This window comes from Pongo abelii, chromosome X (assembly GCF_028885655.2).
Source record: "Pongo abelii isolate AG06213 chromosome X, NHGRI_mPonAbe1-v2.0_pri, whole genome shotgun sequence".
NCBI lineage: Eukaryota > Metazoa > Chordata > Mammalia > Primates > Hominidae > Pongo > Pongo abelii.
The window spans coordinates 74338278-74360330 of NC_072008.2; the positions used below are offsets into that span (position 1 = coordinate 74338278).

The following is a 22053-nucleotide window of genomic DNA, read 5'->3' on the forward strand; positions in this document are numbered from 1 at the left end:
ACACTAAAACTCAGCTTCTTTGTATGTAAATGAAGATAACAGTAGTACCTATCTCATAACACTGTTGTGAAGATTGGATGACGAATGCGTGCAAAATGTATAGAGCAGTACCTAGCACATAGTACGCGCTCAATTAAGGCTATTTTCTTTATTGTTATTTTTAACATTAACAAATGCTTGCCGGCAACGGTTGACAAAAAATTACAATGTGAGAGTTACTGGGAGTGAGGAAGGCAAGCAGACCACAGGGCCAGTGCAGTCCAAACAAGGTTAGTGGCGCGTCAGGATGTTTGTACGTCCGAGTTCCTAGTGCCATGTGACTCTGTGAGGGCCCAAGCACATGGTTCCATCCCGGCGGCGCAGCTTCCCTAACTCTCAGTCAGCTATTCTCAGCAGCCTGTAGGGGGAGCCAAAAAGCTAGGACGGGGGCTGGTGCTTGGGTGGGGGGCGGGCGGGTAGGGGGTGGAGGCTGCTGGAAATATTCCTAAGGGCAAACACCGACACCCCACCACTACTATCTTAGCCCACCGCCTTGCCCCCTCCAGAACGCTCTCCCAACTCAGTCTTCCTCAGCAGCTAAGCTGGGAGCTGTCCTTCAGCACCAAGGGCCGCCTTGTCCTCGGGCAGGACGGTGAGGGCGAAGGTGGAGTTAGGGACACTGGACTGGTCCGATCCGCAGCCGGCTCGAGCGTCTTCCAGTCACGGGGACGGCGGAGGCGATCCAGAGAGGCAGCAAGCAGCTACGAGATGCCTCCTGCCCCTTGCCTCCAAGAATCACCCTCAGAAGTCCCCTAGCCCTCGGGGGAGTGAGGGACGGCCATGGAGAGGAAGGCGGGCGCCCGGGTTAGTGGGGGAGGGGGAGCGCCGAGGCCTGGGACTCAGCGTGTGGCATGTGCACGCGGGCAGCGGGCGGATGAACGGAGGCGCTGAAGTGAATGGAGTTGGGGGTGGACTGGAAACATCCCCAAACAGCACCGGCTGCGGCCGGCGGGGGCTGGGGCGGGGTGGGGTTGGGGGGAGTCCTGAGGCGCAGGCGCAGTCGGGGCACCAGTCCCGCTCCCTCCTCCTCTCCGTGCCTCTTTCTCCGCCCTGCTCCCCGCCAAACACACTTGCACAGGGGCTCTCAAGGTGTTCTCCGCACAGCGGAAGATGGCGACAGACTGAGGGGGCATGGCCAGCGGGAGCCACGGGGCCGTGCCGCTGGGCTGCCGCCACAGCGGTGCGAACGAGAGGCGGAAGCGAGAGGCGCACTAAGTAAAGCCCAGTGTCTGCGTCCGGCGCCTGTGGCGCTGCCGGGAGCCAGGTGGCCCGCCCGAGCCGGAACTCCAGGAGCAGCGGGTGCGGAGCCGGAGCGGAGCCCGCCCCGGACTGGCCCCGGCGAACACCCGGAGCGCGAACGAAGCCCGAAGGGCCCGGCAGCGGACCGGCCGGCCGGCCTAGGAGGGCGCGAGCGAGGCAGGGAGCGGCGTGGAGCGGGCAGCGGGCGGACGGGCGGGAGCGGAGCGGCGCGGGGCGAGGGGAGCGGAGCGGAGCGCGGCGGCGGGGCCCGCACGGCGGCGCTGAGGGGCGCAGAGCTGCGCCGAACCGAGACGGCCAGTTTGGAGTGCGAGCCGGGCGGCCGCCGGCGCGGAGTGAAGTGGCACGGAGCCGAGGACAGCTGAGGGGCCCGACACTATGAGGAGTGCGGCGCCGCCGCCGCCGCAGCCGCCACCGCCCCATTGCCCCGCACCGCCCCCAGCCAGGACGCCGGGCAGCGCCTAGCGGGCCGGGCGGCGGCGCCCGGGCTGAGAGCGACGGAGCGCGGGAGCGGCGCGGAGACGGCACCAGAGCGCCCCGCGACTCCCGCCTGAGCGGGGCACCGGGCCGGCCGGCCTGCCTCACCATGCAGCCCCCGAGGTAGAGACTGGACGGCGCCGAGGAGCGCAGAGCGGCGCGCAGCCCGCCCGCCCGAGACGGCCGTCCGGCCTCGCGCCTGCCTGTTCCCTCCAGCCCGGACCCCCCTGAAATATGTTCAGGGGTGCTTGGATGTGGCCCGGGAAAGACGCCGCCGCGCTGACTATCTGCTGCTGCTGCTGCTGCTGGGCTCCCAGGCCGAGCGACAAACCTTGCGCCGACTCCGAGCGGGCGCAGCGATGGCGACTGTCCCTGGCGTCCCTGCTCTTCTTCACCGTGCTGCTCGCTGACCATCTGTGGCTGTGCGCGGGGGCCCGGCCCCGGGCCAGGGAGCTGAGCAGCGCCATGCGGCCGCCCTGGGGGGCCGGCCGGGAGCGGCAGCCGGTGCCTCCTCGCGCGGTGCTGCCGCTGCCGCCGCCGCCGCCCGGCAAGCCCAGCGCGCCCCCAGGCACCTGCGGCCCCAGATACGGCAACCTGACCAAAGCCGCCCCCGCCGCCGGCTCTCGGCCGGTCTGCGGCGGCGTCCCAGAACCCACGGGGCTGGACGCAGCTTGCACCAAATTGCAATCTTTGCAGAGACTTTTCGAACCGACTACCCCGGCGCCCCCTCTGCGGCCCCCTGACTCCCCTTCCCGTGCCCCGGCCGAGTTCCCCTCCGCCAAAAAAAACTTGCTCAAAGGCCACTTTCGGAACTTCACTCTCTCCTTTTGCGACACCTACACGGTCTGGGACTTGCTGCTGGGCATGGATCGCCCCGACAGCCTGGACTGTAGCCTGGACACCCTGCTGGGGGACCTGCTGGCCGTGGTGGCCAGCCCGGGCTCCGGCGCCTGGGAAGCGTGTAGCAACTGTATCGAGGCATACCAGCGGCTGGACCGACACGCTCAGGAAAAATATGACGAGTTCGACCTCGTGCTGCATAAATACTTACAGGCGGAAGAGTACTCAATCCGGTCCTGCACGAAAGGCTGTAAGGTAAGGACTGGCTTCCGCAGCCACAGCAGCCTCCCCGGGCAGCGGCAGCGGCGGCAGTGGGACCGGGAGAAAAAAGGAAGTCTCCTTTTCTACCCACCCCACCACTCCCACCGTGCCCAGTGCAGCACTACCAGTGCCACCCTGGGACCCTTCCTAGTGAAGGGGCCTCAGGGATTCAGGTCAGGTAACTACCTGGCTAACTTCTATTAATTCCGGGTTTGGGCACCTTAGGCCTGGGGCTTCCTGGCGCTCTGCCCCCTCATGAGTGGGGAGGGGCCATGGGGCTCTTGGCTGACAATGAGATGACAGGAGGGATTGTGCTCCCAGTCAGCCTCCATCCTCAGCCAGCCATGCCCCTCTCCTTTCAGAGGCTGGAATTGAACGTCCTGGGACTGGCTGGTGCAGGGGGAAGGCCAAAGATGGGAGGAAGAATATGTGGCAACCAAACCCTCACCCTTTGGCTTCTGCCAGTGGGTGAGAGGAGGAGCACTCCTGGTGGTGGGACACACCACACACTTGACCTTATGTGACCTGAGGTGACTGGCCAGAGCCGAGGCAGGTCGAGCCCAGGGACTGCCTGTCTTCTCCCAAGGAAGTCACCTGCAGGCTCTTCTCCCCTGACAAAGGAAGGAGCTGGGAACAGGGAACAGCGACTAGTGGGAAGGCCACTGAAGGTTAGTGCATTCTCATACAAAACTCCCAGTGCCTTCCCAGTACCCCATGGTGACAGTGGGGGGAACACTGGCTTTCTAGCTGCTGGGGATAGGTATCCAGAGGAGATGTGAGACAGCTGCAGACGGGCCCACCTAGGGAAGAGCTGAGTGTTAAGGAACTTCTTGACCCTCGTCGGGGTTGCTCTGGACAGTTAGGTGGGTGAGGGCTGCAAACATTTGGGACTTGATGCTACTGCCCTGCCCGCCCAGCCTGGCCAGGTGACCTGCCTTTGGGAGGAAAAAGAACAGCAAGGTCAAAGGGTCAAATGACAAGGAGACCGGGAGGGATGGTGGCCTCACACGTCCTGGAGCTGGGGCCAAGAGCTGGAGAGTGAGACAGTTGCTTTCTAACCTAGCTCGTGTCCCTCCAAGACTTTGGGGAGGGGCAGAAAGTGCCATTTTCCGTCCGGCATGGCCCTTGTGGACTTCTGCAGGGCTTCCATGCTTTTAGCGGGTTCCCTAGGGATTGGGGCAGAGGGTTGGGAAGGAAAAGGGTAGTTCCTCGCTCCTGACTTCACTTTCTCCTTCTCGTTTTTCCTGCTCTCGTAACCTAGCAGTCTCCCTCCCGCCTCCCTCAGCCTCAGCTGACTCACTGCCTCACTCACACTACCAAATGAGATATTCCACTTCTTAAAGGTGTACAGACAGATAGACACACACACACACTGCCATACACCATCACCACCACCCCGGGCAAAGTCACATAGGCATGCAGAGAGGTCGTCACACCCACAAACATTGTCATTAGAAGCAGATGCCGTGTCACACACACACACATCTCCCCATGGTATCAGAGACACGCAGGCAGAAGTACTGTCACATGAAGAAGGACACATTTTGTCTTACAGAGACACATACCCTCGATGTCAGCCACGGACACATACACTCAGTGGGAGCAGAGAGACAGGGTCCACAAGCAGATGGAATCAAGGATGTCTGTTTTTTCTGGCCCTCCCTTCAACCCCATGGCCCTGTTTTGTTTGTTTGTTTGTTTCGTTTTTTTCCTTAATCACCAGTATGAATGAGAGGCATGCCACAACTTCCCCATGGGGTTTTCTCCGTGTTGTAGTTGACTCCGATTTCTGTCTGGACCTGAACTAAATACAAATCTCTCATGTTGATTGTTTTTACCAAGCAGTGTGACGTAGGAGAAATACATCTGATCTCTCCAATTCAGGAGGCCTTATCATCTCTACTTCTTGTTAGTGGTATGACCTTGGGCAAGTCACTTCACTTCTGTAAGCTTTCATTTCCTCATCTGTAAAGCAGGGATCATCATCCTTGCTCTGCCCACATCCTGGGTCTTTTGTGGGAAGAAGGTGCCCATGTATTTTGTAATAAGAATATAACATCTGACATTAATGTAGTGCTTAAGGTTTTTCCGCCCCTCTCGTGTATGTTGTGAGATCAAGGAGGCTGGTGATACTAGCACCACTACTCCCATTTTACACATGAGGAAACTCAGGTGCAAGGGGATCAAACGGTTTGCCCTAAGGTCACTCAGCTAATGAGCAGGAGGGCCAGGACTCTAGCCCACGTGTTTTGGTGCCAAGTTCGTGCTTTTGCCATGGCCTCACATCAAGTTCCTGATGGCCCTCCCTCCTCTCCTTTGTCTTCTTGTCTGTCTCTCTCCAGCAAACCAGCGAACTCCTCCTGCTCTCTCGCTGCCTGCCGTGCCGGCAGAAGGGCAGTGCCAGCTCCACAGCGCTCTTCCGGCCTTTCCCACCCTTGTCCAATGCTCTCTCCCTCAACTGAGGCCAGACCCACCTGGCTCTCGAATCCAGCTGTATGATGGGCACTAAGGGAAAAGACAGCCCTGCTACCCTACTTGGACTGTAGGCTCGTCTCTCCTCAGCCCCTCACCCCACCTCCCTGGCAGGCCTTACTTGCCATTCCCAAACCCCGTTCCTGGGCTCCAAGCCCTCCTGTCTGGTCCCCACCCCAAATGGGATCCCTGGGAGATGATGCCCCACCCTCAGAGCTTCTCCTGAGTGGAGAGACCACAGCCCCAGGCCAAGATGAAGAGGCTTTCTTACTTCTAGAAACCAAGCTGGGAACCTCTGTTCCAGAGCCAGGTGACCCCCTGTCCCCAGGACCCTGTCCTGAGTGCATCAGTTAGCTCTTCCCTGGGTGGCCTCAGAAACCCTCTTCTCTGCCTTTGCAATATCTGCCCCCGTTTCAGGCCACACAGGGCCCCACGAATCATACCTGTCCTCGCTGCTGCCTGTGACACCTCCCAATTTAGTACCAGCTGCAACATTTCCTTAATGTGCGACTGACTTCCTCTCACAACAGCAGGGCAATGTTAACTTAGGCAGGCCAATGCCCTTCCCCGCCCTGGCCTCTCCCAACTCCCAGGGTCATGCCTCACCTCTCTCTTAGCTTCCTGTGCATCCCCACAAGCCCTATTTCCTCCAACCCCCACCCCACTCTCTTGGCCATAGCTAGGGTTACTGGACAACCACCTCACTCCCCCATGGCTCTCCGTCCTCCCAGTTCTGCCACACGCCTGCCTTTCTGATTGCCTCTTCCCCCACCTCGGTCTCTTTCCTACTCTCTCTTCAGAACATTCAGACTAGGGGGAGTGATGGAGATGGGGGCAAAATCCTGGCTTCTTCTCTCATAGCTGTTTATCTGAGAGGAAATAGAGGCCCAAGGGAGGGGCAGTTCTTAGCTTTCTCACCAGCCATAGGGTTGCATTAGTAAAGATGAGTGCCAGGGAAGGATGTGATAGTTCTGCTCTACTCCAGACTGACCCAAACCCGCCTGGAAGACAGTGTGTTTGATTTTAGGTCTCACACTGACTGGGCTGAGAAGGAGGCAGGAACCCACGTTCTTCTGGAGAGAGTTGAAGGAGGTGTTTCACCTGGAGAAGAGGCGACTCGGGCAGATATGCTGTCTGACTTCACACCTCAGAATAGTTGACATGGTATAAATGAAGAAGCACGACCTGCGTGGCCCCAAAGGGCTTTTGTAGTTAGAAAGTTCTAGGTTAAAACCTAGTTCTTTTATTTATTACCTGTGTAACCTTGAGCTAAGGACATCAACTCTCCGAGCCTCACTTTTCTCACCTGTAAAATGGGGCTAATTCATCATAACAGTCCTGTGAGGTCATTATTAATGAGAAGAGTCTTTACAGTACCTAGACCTGCCATATCAGAGTTGCTCAGTTTTTTCCTTTCAAAAAAGGAACAGACTGCCTTAGGAGGAAGTGAGCTCCTGCTCCCAGGAAGTGTCTGGCCCGATACAGGTGGACCCTTGGGGAAAATGCCGTGGAGGCAACTCTAACACCAGATTATGAGCAGAGTTGGACCAGGTGACCTTTGAGGTATATTTCAGCCTGGATTTTAGGCCTGTGAGCAAAGCTTGCTGCTTGAACAGCAGCACTGGATGGGGAGGGCTGGGGAAGGAGGTTGGTCCTAACGCCCACACAAAGAGAGGGGGTGGGGGGCTGCCAGAGCCAGCGCCTTGCCTTCTGCCCGTACCCACTGGGGCCCTGCTCTTCCTCCACTCCGGCTGGCAGCTGTTTCTGCCTCACTGCCTTCCTCTCTCCTCCCACCTGCCACAGCTTTCCTGCCAAGCAGGACTCCTTGCTAACACTGGGTATGAGGGGTGCTGAGAGCAGGGAGCTCAGGGCACTGGGTAAAGGACAAGAGCCCCAAGTTGGCCAGTGGTGTCTGTTATCATCACACAGGCTTGCAGTCAGGAAGCAGTGCCCACAGGCAGCCTCCCTGACCCGGGGCTCTTAGAGCCAGAGAGGTACCCTGGTCCCTGTTTGGGGGTAGAGGAAGGGGCAGGCTGTCAATAAACAGCCTCCTGGGAGCCATGGCAAAGCCTGCCCTTGGGGAGGGGCCTCCAGATCCACAGAAGCTCATCTCATCACCAAGGAGTGTGAGCATGGGGTTCTGGGAAGGAACCAGGAGCAGGCACAGAGAGGAGGCAATGTTTATAGCGAGGACAAGTGAGGACCCACCAACATCCTTTGTTCAGTGTCCCAGTCTCTTGTCCTTGGACCCAGTGACAATCACTGTTACCTTCCTGGAATAACACACAGTGAATTAAGACTGGAAGTGGGAAAGTGGTCACTCCCACCCTGACCTGCCCCCACTCCAACCCCCATGTTCTTCCCACATGTTAGCTCACACCCAACATGCCTATCCACTTTCCAATGACCCTACAACCTTCCCAATCTTCTACTTATCACCCTACACTCTTCCCAAGCCACACCCACACCTTACTCCCTCTACCTACAGTCCTTCAACCCCTGCCCCTCCTGACAGTTATCTCCACCCCCTTCCACCTCAACTCTGGACCTCACTCCCCACCTCTTTCCTCTCAACAGTCAGCCCCTCACATTCCACATTACTCCCCCTATTCCCATCTCACACCTGACACCCCTCCCAAATCTTTACTCCAAGATCCCACACCCTCTTCTGGCCTGCATGCCCCTTGGGCCTTGCATCACTCACACCCCACTCAAACTTTACCTCCCTTCTCCCCATCTTTTTTCTTGCTCTCTTTCATCTTCTGGTCCTCTTTTCCACCCTCTTTCCTCCTGCCTCCCCCTCTCGCTCTCTGCTCTCTTTCTCCCACTTCCCGTCTCTCCTTACCATTCAGAGTAGACATGTACATGTGTGCATGCACACAGAGACACACATTCATACAGACACACATCCCCTAGTCTTCTTCATGGCTACTTCCCATCCTTCCTGCAGGCTGGTGCCTGACTACTACAGTCACCATAGCAACGGGAACCTCCAGGAAGGATACACTGGTATCTCCTGAAGGTGGGGGTTGGGGAAGTTAGGTGGAGAAAGGGAGCCTAACAGCCTCCCACCCAATACCATGGTCTGGCAGGAAGAGTCTGCTGAACATGGTGAAGGTGGGAGTGAGGAAAGGGAAGACAGTGGGTGGAACCAAGATCAAAGGAGGATCAAGAATCTCCCAACACATCGTAAGCATGAGAGGGTGCTTCTAAGCCATGCGGATGCATGCTGGTCCCCTCTGGATATGTCAGTACCCTAAGGAAAGGGTATACCCACATTTTTACATGTGGGTAGGGACATAGGCTGAACCTCAGACTCAGGGGCGGGAGTGTGCCTTAGAAAAACTTCTCCTTTGGGGCAGTTTTTCTGTGCCCCCATCCTCTGAGGCTGTTTACCTTCTGTGTGCCCATACAGACTGGGCATCAAACCTGCCCTCCCCAGCTCATTTCTCAGCCACATGTGGATTCCAGCTACCAGTGTTAGCTGAAAGCCAGGGGTGGCCCCTGCTTCTGCGGGTCTGGACAAATCTGGACCCCCACAAGCACCATTCTCCAATGCTGGCCTGGTAGGTCTCTGGGGAATGGGTACGTTTGCATTTTGTGTGATTACAGGCACACAGACCAGAGTGTGTACAAGAGTCCAGGGATGCTGGACCAGCCTTTTCTTCCTGGGCATAAAAGTGGGCTCAGTAAAGCCTGAATTTTTGATACTGTTAGCCAGATAGGTGCTTAGAGGGGAGGGCAAGGGCACCAGGCGAGCTGCAGCTGGCTCTGGAGAGGGAAGGAGTTACTACGGAGTGACAGGGACTGCCAGGGCCAAAGCTCCTGCTCGTGGAGAAAGGAGCTGGAACCTGAGCCACAAGTCTATGCACCAGAAGATGAGGCCAACTGGCTGCAAAGACGAAAGGGCTAAGAAAGGGGAAGGAAAGAAGAAAATTGCGAGCCTTTGAGTGCCTAGGAGATGCCAGGGGCTTTATATATGTTCATGAACTCATTTAATCCTGGCAGTCATCCTAGCAGGCAGGCACTATCATGATTCCCATTTTACACATGAGACAACTGACGCTTAGTGAGGTGAAATGACCTACCCAGGCCACATAGCAAAAGGACTGGCATACAAACCTAGGTCTGTCTGTTCTTTCTCCAGTGCACAGATGCATGAAGAAAATGCTAATAATCTCCTCCAACTGTGAGAGGTAGTGCCCAGCTGGCTACTGAGAGGCTGGGCTGAGAAGCTGGGCCAACTGGAAGGGAGGCCCAACAGAGCCTATTGGTAGCTTAGAGGTCCTCTGGAGTGGTCCAGATCCAAAATGAGGGTCCACCAACATCCTCTTTGTTCAGTGTCCCAGTCTCTTGTCCTTGGACCCAGTGACAATCACTGTTACCTTCCTGGAATAGCAACAAGAGAATGGGTGCAAGGAAGGAACTGCAAAGGAGACGGGAGGACCTGGGCTCCTCTCGCCTGGAGGGAAGGTATCTCTGTTATATTCTCAGCCCCAATCTGCTGGAGGGTTCAAGCAGAGCAAGAGGGGAGAAGGTGCAGAACATTAACCTAAGTTAGTCCCTAAGCAGGCCTAATGCAGACCTGAGACCCTGGCCTCCACATCCACTACACCTCAACATGTACAGTTTCTCCATATCCTTGCACATGCTGGTAGAGCTGGAAGGGAAAACGACTGCAGTAAGACCTTGTTGCCCCAGAGTCCGCTGAGGCCTGGCCTGGGCTTTGGATGCCCAGTTCCCATGCAAGGGTTTCGGTGAGCCCCTAAACTTGAACACCTAGGCTTTCCTTGGGGATTGAAGGAAGTGCCAACCCACCAAGTTCTGCCAGAAGAGGGGCATTTGGTGGTGATGGGTGTTACCAATGTTCCCTGTCTTATTTGGTTTTAAGAAGATAGCATGGCTACCTGGCTGATTTGTGAAAGGTGAGCTTGTCTGTTTAGTGTTGAACTCATTAAAACTTCCAACCAAGTTAATCTCTTAGAATTATTATAGTCTCAGAATCTTATAATAATATCTTTTTTTCCAGTTAACCAAAAAGGTCTTTGAGAAATTTTGGAAAGTAGAAGTATAAAAGGAAAAAAGTCCCAGAGCACTTAGTCTTTTTTTTTTTCCCCGTGGTAAAATATAAATAACATAAAATAGAACATTTCAACCATTTTTAAGTGTACAATTCAGTGGAATTAAGCACATTTGCAGTATTGTACAATTATCACCACTATCCATTTCTAAAATGTTTTCATCCTCCCAAACAGAAACTCTGTGCCCATTAAACAAGAACTCCTAGCCGGGCACGGTGGCTCACACCTGTAATCCCAGCACTTTTGGAGGTCGAGCTGAGCAGATCACCTGAGGTCAGGAGTTCGAGACCAGCCTGGCCAACATGGCGAAACCCCAGCTCTATTAAAAATACAAAACTTAGCTGGGCATGGCGGTGCACACCTGTAATCCCAGCTACTCAGTGGGGTGAGACAGGAGAATCACTTGAACCCGGAAGGTGGAGGTTGCCGTGAGCTGAGATTGCATCACTGCACTCCAGCCTGGGTGACAGAGTGAGACTCTGTCTCAAAAAATAAAAAAATAAAAAATAATAATAACTCCCCATTCTTCCCTCCTTCCAGCCCCTGGTAAGCATTATTCTACTTTCTGTCTCTAGGAATTTGAGTAGGTACTTCATATAAGTGGAGTCATACACTATTTGTCCTTTTGTGTCCAGCTTATTTCATTTAGCATGAACATTTAGTGTTCAGGGTTCATCCGTGTTGCAGTATACATCAGTACTTTATTCCTTTTTATGGCTGAGTAATAGTCCATTGTATATCTATGCCACATTTTGTTTATCCATTCATTTGTTGGTGGGCGTTTGGATTATCTCCACTTTTTGGCTATTATAAATAATGCTGCTATGAACATTGGTGTACAGGTATCCTTTGAGTCCCTGCTTTCATTTCTTTTGGATTTATATTAATACCTAGGAGTAGAATTGCCAGATCATATGGCAATTCTATGTTTAACTTTTTGAGGAACTGCCATCCTGTTTTCCACAATGGCTGTACCATTTTACATTATATTACATTTTATGTTACACATTCTGCACCATTTTACATACATAACAGCAATACGCAAGAATTCCAGTTTCTCCACATCCTTGTCAACACTTGTTATTTTCTGAAGTGTTTTCGATAATAGCCATCTTGATATGTGTGACTATATGTTTTTACATAGTTGAAATCATACTGTTTTTTACCCTGCTCTTTTAAACTTGTTACACTATCTCTTCATGTAATTAAATATTCACAAACATCATTCTTGATGAGTGTACAATATTCCATCACGTGAATGTAATGTAATTTATTTAACTAGTCCCCTATTGACATTTATGTTACTTCCAACATTTTGCTATTATAAATAATACTGTGATGATATTCTTTGTTCATAAATCTGTTTCAGAACGGTTCTTTTTTACTAATAAATGCTTTCTCAGTCATTTTTTCTTATTTCTCTACTTTGCTGAGTTTTTAAAAATCACAAAATAATCCATGCTGTTTGTACCAAATCTAACAATACAGCGCTTTATAAAGAAAACATTAATGATCCTCCTATTAGCTCCCCTCCCAATCCCACTGCCTGAGGTCCCTGATGTTAACAATATGTAGTGTGTTCTCCTGCCCCTCTGTGCAGGCTTACATAAACGTCTACACACAAAATGACTTTTTCTTTCCTTTTGCATACAAATGGGAGCATAAACATTAATTCTGCAAGATGAAGTTTCAGAGCTAGATGTACAGAATCAAAGAGTATTAACCTTTTTGAGGCTCTTGACATACATTACCAACTTTCTTTCAAATTACTGGGTTATTCTAGTTTTACCCTCACCGAAAGTGTGAGACTAATGCAGCACACTTTTCCAGTATTGGCTATCACATCTTTAAAGCTTTACTAATTTGGTAGTTGAAAAATGATACAGCATTGGCTTTTCATTTTCATTCCTTAGGTCAGACATTTGTTTTTCTTGTTCATAGGCCATTTGTCTTGCCTGCTTTGTGAATTATCTTTTCATGTTTTGTGTTTTCCTTACTGACTTGTATGTGCTTTTTCGTATGTATTAATGATATTAACCTTTTTCTAATCACATTTGTGGCAGATTTTTTTTCATTTGTTATTTGCACCATAGAGCTGAAAGGAGGGAATGGAAAGGAAGAGAACTGTTCCACACAGTTCGTGTCCTTTATCTTACTTAATTCTTGCATCTGCCTTATGAAGTACATGATATTATTCCCATTTTACAGAGGAGAAGACTGGCTCAGAGAGGTTAAATGGCTAGCTTAAGGTCATCCAGCTAGTAAGAGTTGGAGCTGGGATTTGAACCCAGGTCAAATCCAGGTATTTGAATGGCAGCAGACAATGGTACCACCCAGTCTTTGCTGGTGTAATTATACTATCGGTAAAGCTTTGTGTGGTAAAGCTTTGTGCTAGTTGCTTAACAGGCATAATTTACAGAAAAGTAAGGGTAGGTACTTTTATTATCTCCATTTTACAGACGAGGAAAGCGTGGATCAGGAAAGTCCAGTAACTTGCCTGAGGTCTTATAACCAGTATGAGCAAACCTAGGGTTTGGACTGCATGACCGTTTGAGTTTAAAGATGTTTGACCCTGTCTTCCCACTGTATTTGATTACTCCCTAGGCATCAACTTCTTGGATCCAAATTGAGGTCCAGGAAGGAAAAGTGCCTTTCTCACAGTCACCAGAAAGTTAGTGGCTGAGTCCCTGTCTCCCTACAGGTGGTGACTTGTCCAGATTCACACAGTTGGTGGCAAAGCCAGAATCTGAAGCCAGCTCTAACTCTCTATCTAACTGGAGCAGGGGCTTCTCGATGAAGAGAATTTGTGGAATATGCTGGGGAGAAGGAGTTGGGGAGAAAGTGGAGTGCATAGATACCCTGAGACTTTTCTGAAGGAATGGACTCTGGCATTGGAGTCTTCCAGAGCAAGGCTACTCTAGAAGCCCCCAGATGGTAGGACCTGGGACAGGAGAACTCATGTTCTGAGGCAAGAAAGTCTTTCTTCTGGAGACATTTGCCTTCCCTTCACCAATTGCTAAAGATTAAAACAGGAATAGTGAGCCTTTGGCTCTGGGTAGGAAGCTGATGGGTGCAGAAGAAGCAAAGCAGTGTTTGCCTCTTTTTAACACCTCCATCTCTCAGGGTGTGTGTGTGTGCATTTGTGTGTGTGTTGAGGAGAGAGAGAAAGGAATACTTTGATTGTGGAATGGAAATGATCATTTGTAGCACCTAATATCCAAATGCTATTCCCCCACATCTACTTACAAAGAAAACTTTACTCATATGGAGAATGGACTACATAGACTGATTTTACAGAGTCACCCCTCCCATCCAGACATACAAATCTCTCCCTAATTTGATGTGAAATTATGTCAAAATGAGATTTGAGTCCACTGGCTTCAGTGGTTGTAGTGAATTGAAGGGACCATCCCAAGGGCAATATGAGTATAAGAGTTTGGACACCGAAGTCCAGATTAACCTCACTTCAAATTCCAGTTCGAAATCTGTCTTCTCTGTAGAATAGCTGTTGAGAACTTGAACATATTCTTTAATCTCTATTGGAATCTCATTTTCCTCACCTTTGGAACTATAAAATAGGGTCATTATGAGGCTTAAATAACATGAAGCATGCTAATCTCTTAAGAGCACAGTGCCTGCGAGATGGAAAGTGCTCAAGACATGCTAGCCCCCATTGTTATTATTATTATTGGCTGTGGACCTTGGACAAGTTATTTAAACTCTTTGGTCCTCCCTGTCCTCATCTGTAAAGATCTGTCTCTACCTCAAGGGATGGTTGTGAGGTCTCAGTGAGTTAATAAATGTCTGGGTCAGGTGATCAGAATAGAGCCTGGCATATAGTAAGCACTTAATAAATGGTAGCTACTATTATTCTCTCCTTAATTAGGTGTGTTTAATCCAAATGACTGCTTAATATCTAATTGAGGTTGACAACACTGGGGTGGGATACTTAGGAGTAGGGAAAGGTAATTTGTGAGCAGGAGGTGAAGTATCTAGGGTAGGGGATGAGGAGCCAGAAGGCAAGTGGAGGGATTCTAGTGAGGGAAGGCACAAGGATATACTTAGATGGGGGAGGAAAGAGGCAGAGAGGGAGATGGAAAGACTCCAAAGCCCTTGATTTACCTCATCGCTAAAGACCAAGCACAGCTGACAGTCATCTTTGATCACATCTCTGTTCTCTCCAGCCTCTCGTCTTTCTGGCAAGGCACAGCATTTGGAGGAGGAGGTAAGGATCTGTCTTTGGTGATCCCTGGAGAAAGCTGGAGATTACTTTCTGGGCCTGGTCCCAGGTATAGCTGTATGTGGCAAACAAGTGTGCCTGGGAAGGGGAAGTGTGTGCAGCTCAAGGGAACCTGTGGCTGTCACTGTCACACTGGCACCATTCCTGTGGTAATCTGCACAACCATTGTGCACAGAAGCTCCCAAAGCTCCCCTCGTCTCATCTTAGTCCTCTGTGTGGCTATGGGACCCCTCATTAGCTCTGTTGTCCTGATAAATTTACCGTGGTCCAGACAGTGATGATGGAGTAGATGATCCAGGGCAGGGCAGGGCAGTGCAGGGCCTCGGGCTCTGCAGCAGGGCAGTGTGGGCTGAGTCTGGCGAGGTTGGTCAGGTCAGGTCTTGGAGATTTTGTTTTGTTGTTTTTGAGGTTCGTGGCTGCAAAGCAGTTTGTTTTTATTTAAAATTCACTTTATCAAAGTACTGTATTTTCATAATTTTAAAAGGCATGTACAAGCTACATATATATACACATACATATGTATGTGTATACACACACACGCCCCAAGCCTCACTCTTCAGAGTCAAACACTTGAGACACTCTTGACTGTTCCTTCTGATATTTACGTCAGTATTTCTAAGTGGTATGCCAATATTGCTATTTCTTGTTTTTTCTGTTTTAAATATTTGTGTATACACACATGTATAGATAGATATTCACACATATACATATATACACCTGTGTGTATATAGCTCATTTATATGTATCCTTGTAGCTTATAAAGCTTTTAAATTCTATATATAAAATATCTGTTAAGTGACATATAGATCTCAATGCTTATTATCATTAAAACAGTAGCCCTCTACTCAACCCCTGAGCCTCACTCTTCAGAATTAAATACTTCCAACTCTCTTAGCTGTTTTCTTCTGATATTTACCTCCACATTTCTAAATGCCATGTCAATATTCTGTTTCCCAATTTTTCTCTTTTAAATATCTGTTGACTTTTAAAATGTGATTAGAGGAAGATTTAGCTCTTTTACTCCCAGCAGCACTTAACATACACACATGCTTCCCCTCCCCTCATACATTCAATATTGGCAAATCAAAATTCCTGGTTTTAACAATATTCCATGTTTATATTACTAGAATTATAAATATTGTTCACAGCTGAGTTATGTAGAATACTGTGATTATATTTCCTTCCTTGGTCATCTTGTTTGCATGGAGTTAATAATTGCCTCTTGTTTTCTGTTTGCTTAGTTTTCTCATTTTTTGCTGATACATTCCCAATTTCTTTATCAGAACTATAAAATCTCACACAAACACTTTCATAACCCATTATTTTCACTTTTTTTCTTGGAGCTCTCCACCTTGCTCTAGTTGCTAGAGGTTTGGTTTTCCAGTACTTGTCAAGTACCTCCATGTGTATACCTCCTCCACTTGTATACCCAGCTCCATGTGAGGCCCTGAGGACAGTGGACAGATGAGTAAGATACAATCTATCCTTGGTGAATCTACAGTCTCATGAGTGTATAATTTATAGAAATGTCTTACCAGAAGGCTCTGTGTTAAGACTTTGATCTAGGCTGTCCCTTTGGTCCCACACTCAGGCAGGCCTCTTCTTTGTTTCCCATGAGTTACCAGAATGTGATACAGTCCCCCAAGGAGCAAATGTGATCTTAGGCTGCATTAACAAAAAGTTTCTAGGACAGGAGGGCTGATGCCTCTACTTCACTTTGTGTTGATAAATCCTATCTGGGGATTGTGTGTAGTTGCAAAGGACATGGAAATACAGGGACTCATCTGGATGTGAACAACCAGGCTAAGAGAGGACTGGAAACCACATCTTTTGAAATAGTTGAAAAAAAAATTGGGGATGTTTGGCTTCTTGAAAGAGTAGTCTACACATAGCTATCTTCAATTTTATTCCCTCACATTTCCTTTTCAACTTTCTACAGGCTGGTTTCTGCCCCCACTGCTCCACTGAAACTGCTCTCACCATAATGAGACTGCCTCTTAATTCCCCAAACCAGTGTGGTCCCATCTAAATCCTTATCTGCTGGCCACTCCCTATTCTTTGAAATTCTCTCCTCCCTTAATTGGCAGAATGCCTCTCTTCTGTTTCTCCTCCAATCTCTTGAGCCACTCCTCCATCTTCATCTGATTCTTTTCCTCCATTTGCCCCTTAAATGTTAGTTTTTCTAGGAATCTACTGTTGATCCCTAGGCAATGCCATCCACTTTCTAGGCTTCCACGATTGCTGAAGCAGCCAGGGTGACCTGGGTTATGCTCTGGTAACAAACAACCCCCAAATATCTGAGGTTTAGCACAACAAATGGTTACTTCTTTCTCATGATACGTGTCTGAAACAGTTCATCAGGGAACATCTGCTCATGATAGTCACCAAAGACCCAGGATGGTAGAGGATCCAACATAACACTGCTTCCACAATCAGCATCAGAGGGAGGAGAATGTGTCAGATCATACATTTGCTCTTAAAGCTTCTCCCCAGAAGTGACTCATGTCACCTCAACTCACACTTCATTGACCAAAGCAAGTCATATGGCCGTGCCTAACTTCAGAGGGTGTGGGAAAGTGTAGTCCTACTATGTTCCTGATGACTAAGTCCCTAACCCCTGGTGGCTTCCAAGCCTTTATGCAGACCCTCCTTCTGAGCTGACTACTGTGTCCAACTGCCTCCTCAGCATTTCCACCTGGCTGACTCACATATACCTCAAAGTCAACATGACCCCAAACTGAATTTATCGTCTTCACCCCTAACTCTATGCCTCCTGTTTTCCCTGCCTTAATAAATGAATCTATTCATCCAGCTACCCAACCCAGAAGCTTGGTCATCATCCTGGATCTCTCCCTCTCTCTCATTCCTCACGTCCTTAAGTAATCCTGGTGATTGTACCTCTTTAACGTCTCTTCTCACATCCACCCCCTCCTCCCTATTTCTCAATTCTGCCACTGTTGCCTTAGTCGGGGCCCTCATAACCTCTCACTCAGACTGTTGGAATTGTCTCGTAACTGATCTCTGTGCCTCCAGTCTTGATGCCTATACTCCATCATCCATACTTTCAGACAGAAGTCCGAAAAGTTAGTCATGGGAGTGGCAAGCGATCTTTAAGTAGGCAATTATTTGAAACCTATTAAAGGCTCTCCATTGCCTATAGGGTGAAGCCCAGCTCCTTGTCAGCTTCCAGAGCATATCATAACCATGGCCATGGCCTTCCTCTGCAACCTCATCTCCCATTGTGTCCCACTTTGCGCCCTCTGACTGTGCTGAACTACCTACAGTCTCTAAACTCAGCACTCTTTCACACTTCCAGGTCTTTATGCCTGCTCATTTCTTTGCTTGAAGTGCACTTATTCTTTCCATATTCCACCTAGTTACCTTCTACTCATTTGTTTTTTCAATCCCTAACTCAACCCTCTCCCACATGGAGATGTTTTCCTGTCCTTCAGCCCTCAAAACACAGTTGATCACTCCTCTCTTAATGCTACTACTGTACCAAGGAGATACAGTGCTTCTTGACTTACAATGGGGTTACACCTTGATAAACCCATTGTAAGTTGAGGATATCTTAAGTTGAAAATGCATTTAATACACCTAACCTACCAAACATCATAGCTTAGCCTAGCCTACCTCAAACGTGCTCAGAACACTTACATTAGCCTACAATTAGGCAAAATCATCCAACACAAAGTGTATTTTATAATAAAGTGTTGAATATGTCATGTAATTCATTGAATACTGTACTGAAAGTGAAAAACAATGGTTGTATGGGTACTTGAAGTATCATTTCCACTGAATATATATTGCTTTCTCACTTTGGTGAAATTGAAAAAGTGTAAGTTGAGCCATCATAAGTTGGGGACTGTCTGTGCTACCTATCACAGTGACTTAAAATGATTGATTCATATAGTTGTCTCCCCTGCTCCCTGAAGACAGGAATCTTGTCTTACTCATCTCTATTATCTGTAGTTCCCAGTACAGTGCCAGGCACTCAGAAGATGTTCAAGAAGTGTTTGCATGGACAAATAATGAGAAAAACAGACTCAGAGAAGTCTAAAAATACCTGCAGGGTTGGCACAGGGGACAGGAAGGTAGCTGTTCCATATGGCACCAGAAGAGCTAGTAAGAGCTGCGAGTGAAGCCACAAGGAGGAATTAGTTCAAAAGAAGGAAGAACTTCTGTAACTGCTAGAGTTATCCAAAGATATGGGCTGCCCTAGGACAGCATGAACCCCTGTGACAAGGCTTACAATCAGAAACTGGATAAGCACTTGGCAGTGATGTTGGAGTGGAAATTCCAGCAGCAGATAGGGCAGTGTTGTGATGGTTCTCATGGTCCCTTCTATTCCGGAACAGTCATGAACCTGACTCCTCTGCTCACCTGATTGACATGGATTATCTAGGCCCCTTCAGAGCTTCTCCTACATTAGGGACACTGTTTCTCCACTGGAGCAACCCTGTCCAGGCTGGGCCCATCCAGCCACTGGCCTTTGAGCAGATGGCCCAAGAGGCTTGGTGGTGGGAGAGCTTTCTGGAACTGTGCTGGCTCTAGGTTCTCACCCTCCTTTCCGGCCATCTCCCCTGCCTTTCCTTCAGGCCATGCCACTTTGACTTATGACCGCTCAGTTTGAGAAGCAGGACAGCTGTTGCTTATTTTTACAACCACTTAAGTAGAGCCCTATCATCCACCTGGATTTGCCCTTTAATGCGTCTAATCCCAGTCTGATTCTACCAGTCCCAGTGAACTACTGTCCCCAGAGTTATGTCCATGATCTCCTTCCTCTGGTTGAGGAGACTGATTTTGACCTAACCCTGTTCTGATCCAACTTTTGAAAGCCCAGAGTCAGGACTAGGAGCACTTGGCTCTTTTCAGACCCTGCCCGAGGGGGTCCCTCACACACTTCTCTGTGTGCTGATGGATGCAGTACAAAGAGGCATCAGGTTAGCAGTCAGGTTGCCTCCCTTCTAATCATGGCTTATAGTTGATTTCTTGCATGCTTCTGACTTGGCTAAGCCAACCCTCTTCTTTGGGTCTCAGTTTCCCTATGGGTAAAATCTGGGAGCGGAGTGTACCGTGGTGTCTGTGGACAGTGGATTTCATCCCCATGTGTAGCTCACATTGCTGCTTTGCCTCCACAGGCTCTGCAGCTGCAGCTCCAGCTGCTGGCCAAGGGCCCCAGGGGTACATTAGGAAGACAAGCAGCCCTGGAGAGAAGGCCTATAGGGAGGATTTGGATGGGGAAACAGGCCCCAGGGATGGAAGCAAGTTAGAATCCAGGAAGGAAACCGCTTACTTCCTGGTTGGCAAGAACTAAAGCTCTCCTCCCTGGAGGGCTTTTCAGCCCCAGAACCAAGGAGCTCGGGATGGCCTCCGCTTTCTAAACTTTTTGGCCCTGAGTCCTGGTTTTGGGATGTAAAAGTCGTCTTTCTAGAGGAGAGTAGGGATGATGATGCCCTGGCCAGGGCTGCAAGCCCCAAGAGCCAGAGGGTAAGGCTCTCTGGGTCCTCCCTAGATTGGCAACTGCAGAGCCCAAGAGGGGTGGTGACACCTCTCATCTTGCCCCTCCCATTTCAGGAGTGCTCTGCAGCCCAGCTGGGAGGAGGGATGGGACAGCCTTCGCAGCTTCCTTTTTGGGTTAATTGGTGTTCCCTCTAGTTATTTCCTGCTTCCTTCCCCTCCCAGTTCCCATAGCAACTGGGCTGTAGCAGCCAGAACTTGATTGAGCCCAGCAGTGGCCCGACTGAGGTGGGGAAAGGAGAGCACTGCCAGGTCAATGCTTCCCACCCCACCCATCTCCCGCTGCCATCTCAAGGGTTCAGGATGGTTAAGCTCAGAGGACAGGACATAATTGGAAAGCCTTTTATGCCAGGGCTAGAGTTTGAAGAGCCTAACATGCCAGAGCAGGCCTGGTTCTCCTCAGCTCTCCTCCCCTCCCCACGCCCCGTGTCCTGCCTCTCAAATTTTGAATTCACTGTTGCTGGTAGGATTGTTCAGTAGGAAGAATCCTGGAGTTGGAGGTGGGAAACCAGGTTTCCAGTTCCTCCCAAACTGATGGTTCTCAACCGTGGCTGCATACTAAAATTGCCTGAGGTATTTTGAAAAACTACAGATCTGTAGGCTCCACCCACAAGGATTCTGACTTAGTTGGTCCGGATGTGATGTGAACCAGACAGGAGTATTTTTTTTCTTTTTTTTTTAGACAGGGTCTCACTCTGTTGCCCAGGTTGGAGTGCGATGGTGTGATCTCAGCTCACTGCAACCTCCTCCTCCTGGGCAAAGGTGACCCTCCCACCTCAGCGTCCTAAATAGGTGGGATCCAAGGTGTGCACCACCACACCCAGCTATGTTCTTATGTAGAGACAGGGTTTCACCATGTTGTCCAGGCTGGTCTAGAACTCCTGGACTCAAGCAATCCACCAGCTTCAGCCTCCCAAAGTGCTGGGATTACCAGCATGAGCCACCGCATCCAGCCCAAGACAGGAGTATTTTTTGGAAGCTCTTTGAGTGATTGTGATATGCAGCCAGAGTTGAGATCCTGGAGAACAAAAGAGCTCTGTAGTTCACCCAGAACTGACTGTTATCTTGTTCTGAGACATTTCTTCCCTTTCCCTGCATCCCTTGCCTCCAGCAAGCCCCAAAACTCTCCTAAGCCGGGCCCTCCTGGCTTTCCTCCATCCTTGTAGACAAGTGCCCAGTAACCTGTGAATACCCAAACAACCTGCCCCTGTCAACCCCTGGCTCAGTCCTAACACTAATGAGACAGGGCAAGCTACCTAGGTCCATCTAAGAAACAGGGCTGCAGAGTCTAAGGCAGGCTTGTTGCCCAAGCTGTAACAAACACTGAGAGCCAGATCTTTCACCTGAGAAGGACCCCAGGCTACCTCTGAGGCATGAGGGATAGCAATGGCCTCTGCTGGATGGCTGTGGGGCTGAGGAATTGGATTACCTCTGAGCCCCGCATCACTCTTCTTCCTCCATTCCCCTCATTAGCTCCTTGCCTGTTCCTGCCTCACCACCCACAGGCCTGGTGTCCTCCCCAAGCAATCTGCTCACCCACTTGTTGTCATGGTGACTCTGGCTGGGGTTGTGGGGACTGAGTGGGGAGGTCGTCTAATTAAGGAGAAAGGCCACACTCCCAATGTCAGGCCACCCCTCCCCCTTCCCCAACCTACCCTGGCTGGCTCCCTCCATTCCTCCCTCCAGGAGCAGATGAGGGGAGCGCCCAGCCACCATAGCTTGTTACTGGGCTAATTGCAGTTGCCTGGGAGGAGGGCAGGAACTCCACTGGGGCCTCCTCACCTAGGAGCTGGAACATTGAACTAGAAGAGCCCAGAAAGAATTCCACAGGGACCTCTGAGTCACACTGATGGATGCAGGGTTGGG

The 22053-nt window shown here is 50.1% G+C and overlaps 1 protein-coding gene across 1 annotated transcript in view; it reads left to right on the forward strand.

The window, feature by feature from the left end:
• Window positions 1–1036: 1036 nt before the first annotated feature.
• The window catches only part of NALF2 (NALCN channel auxiliary factor 2), a 29230-nt gene continuing 8213 nt past the window's right edge, over window positions 1037–22053 (forward strand). Inside the window, exon 1 of the mRNA XM_063721176.1 lies at window positions 1037–2868. Within this exon, the coding sequence (XP_063577246.1) occupies window positions 2008–2868 (861 nt within the window). The 5' untranslated portion in view covers window positions 1037–2007. The remainder of the gene's footprint in view (window positions 2869–22053) is intronic.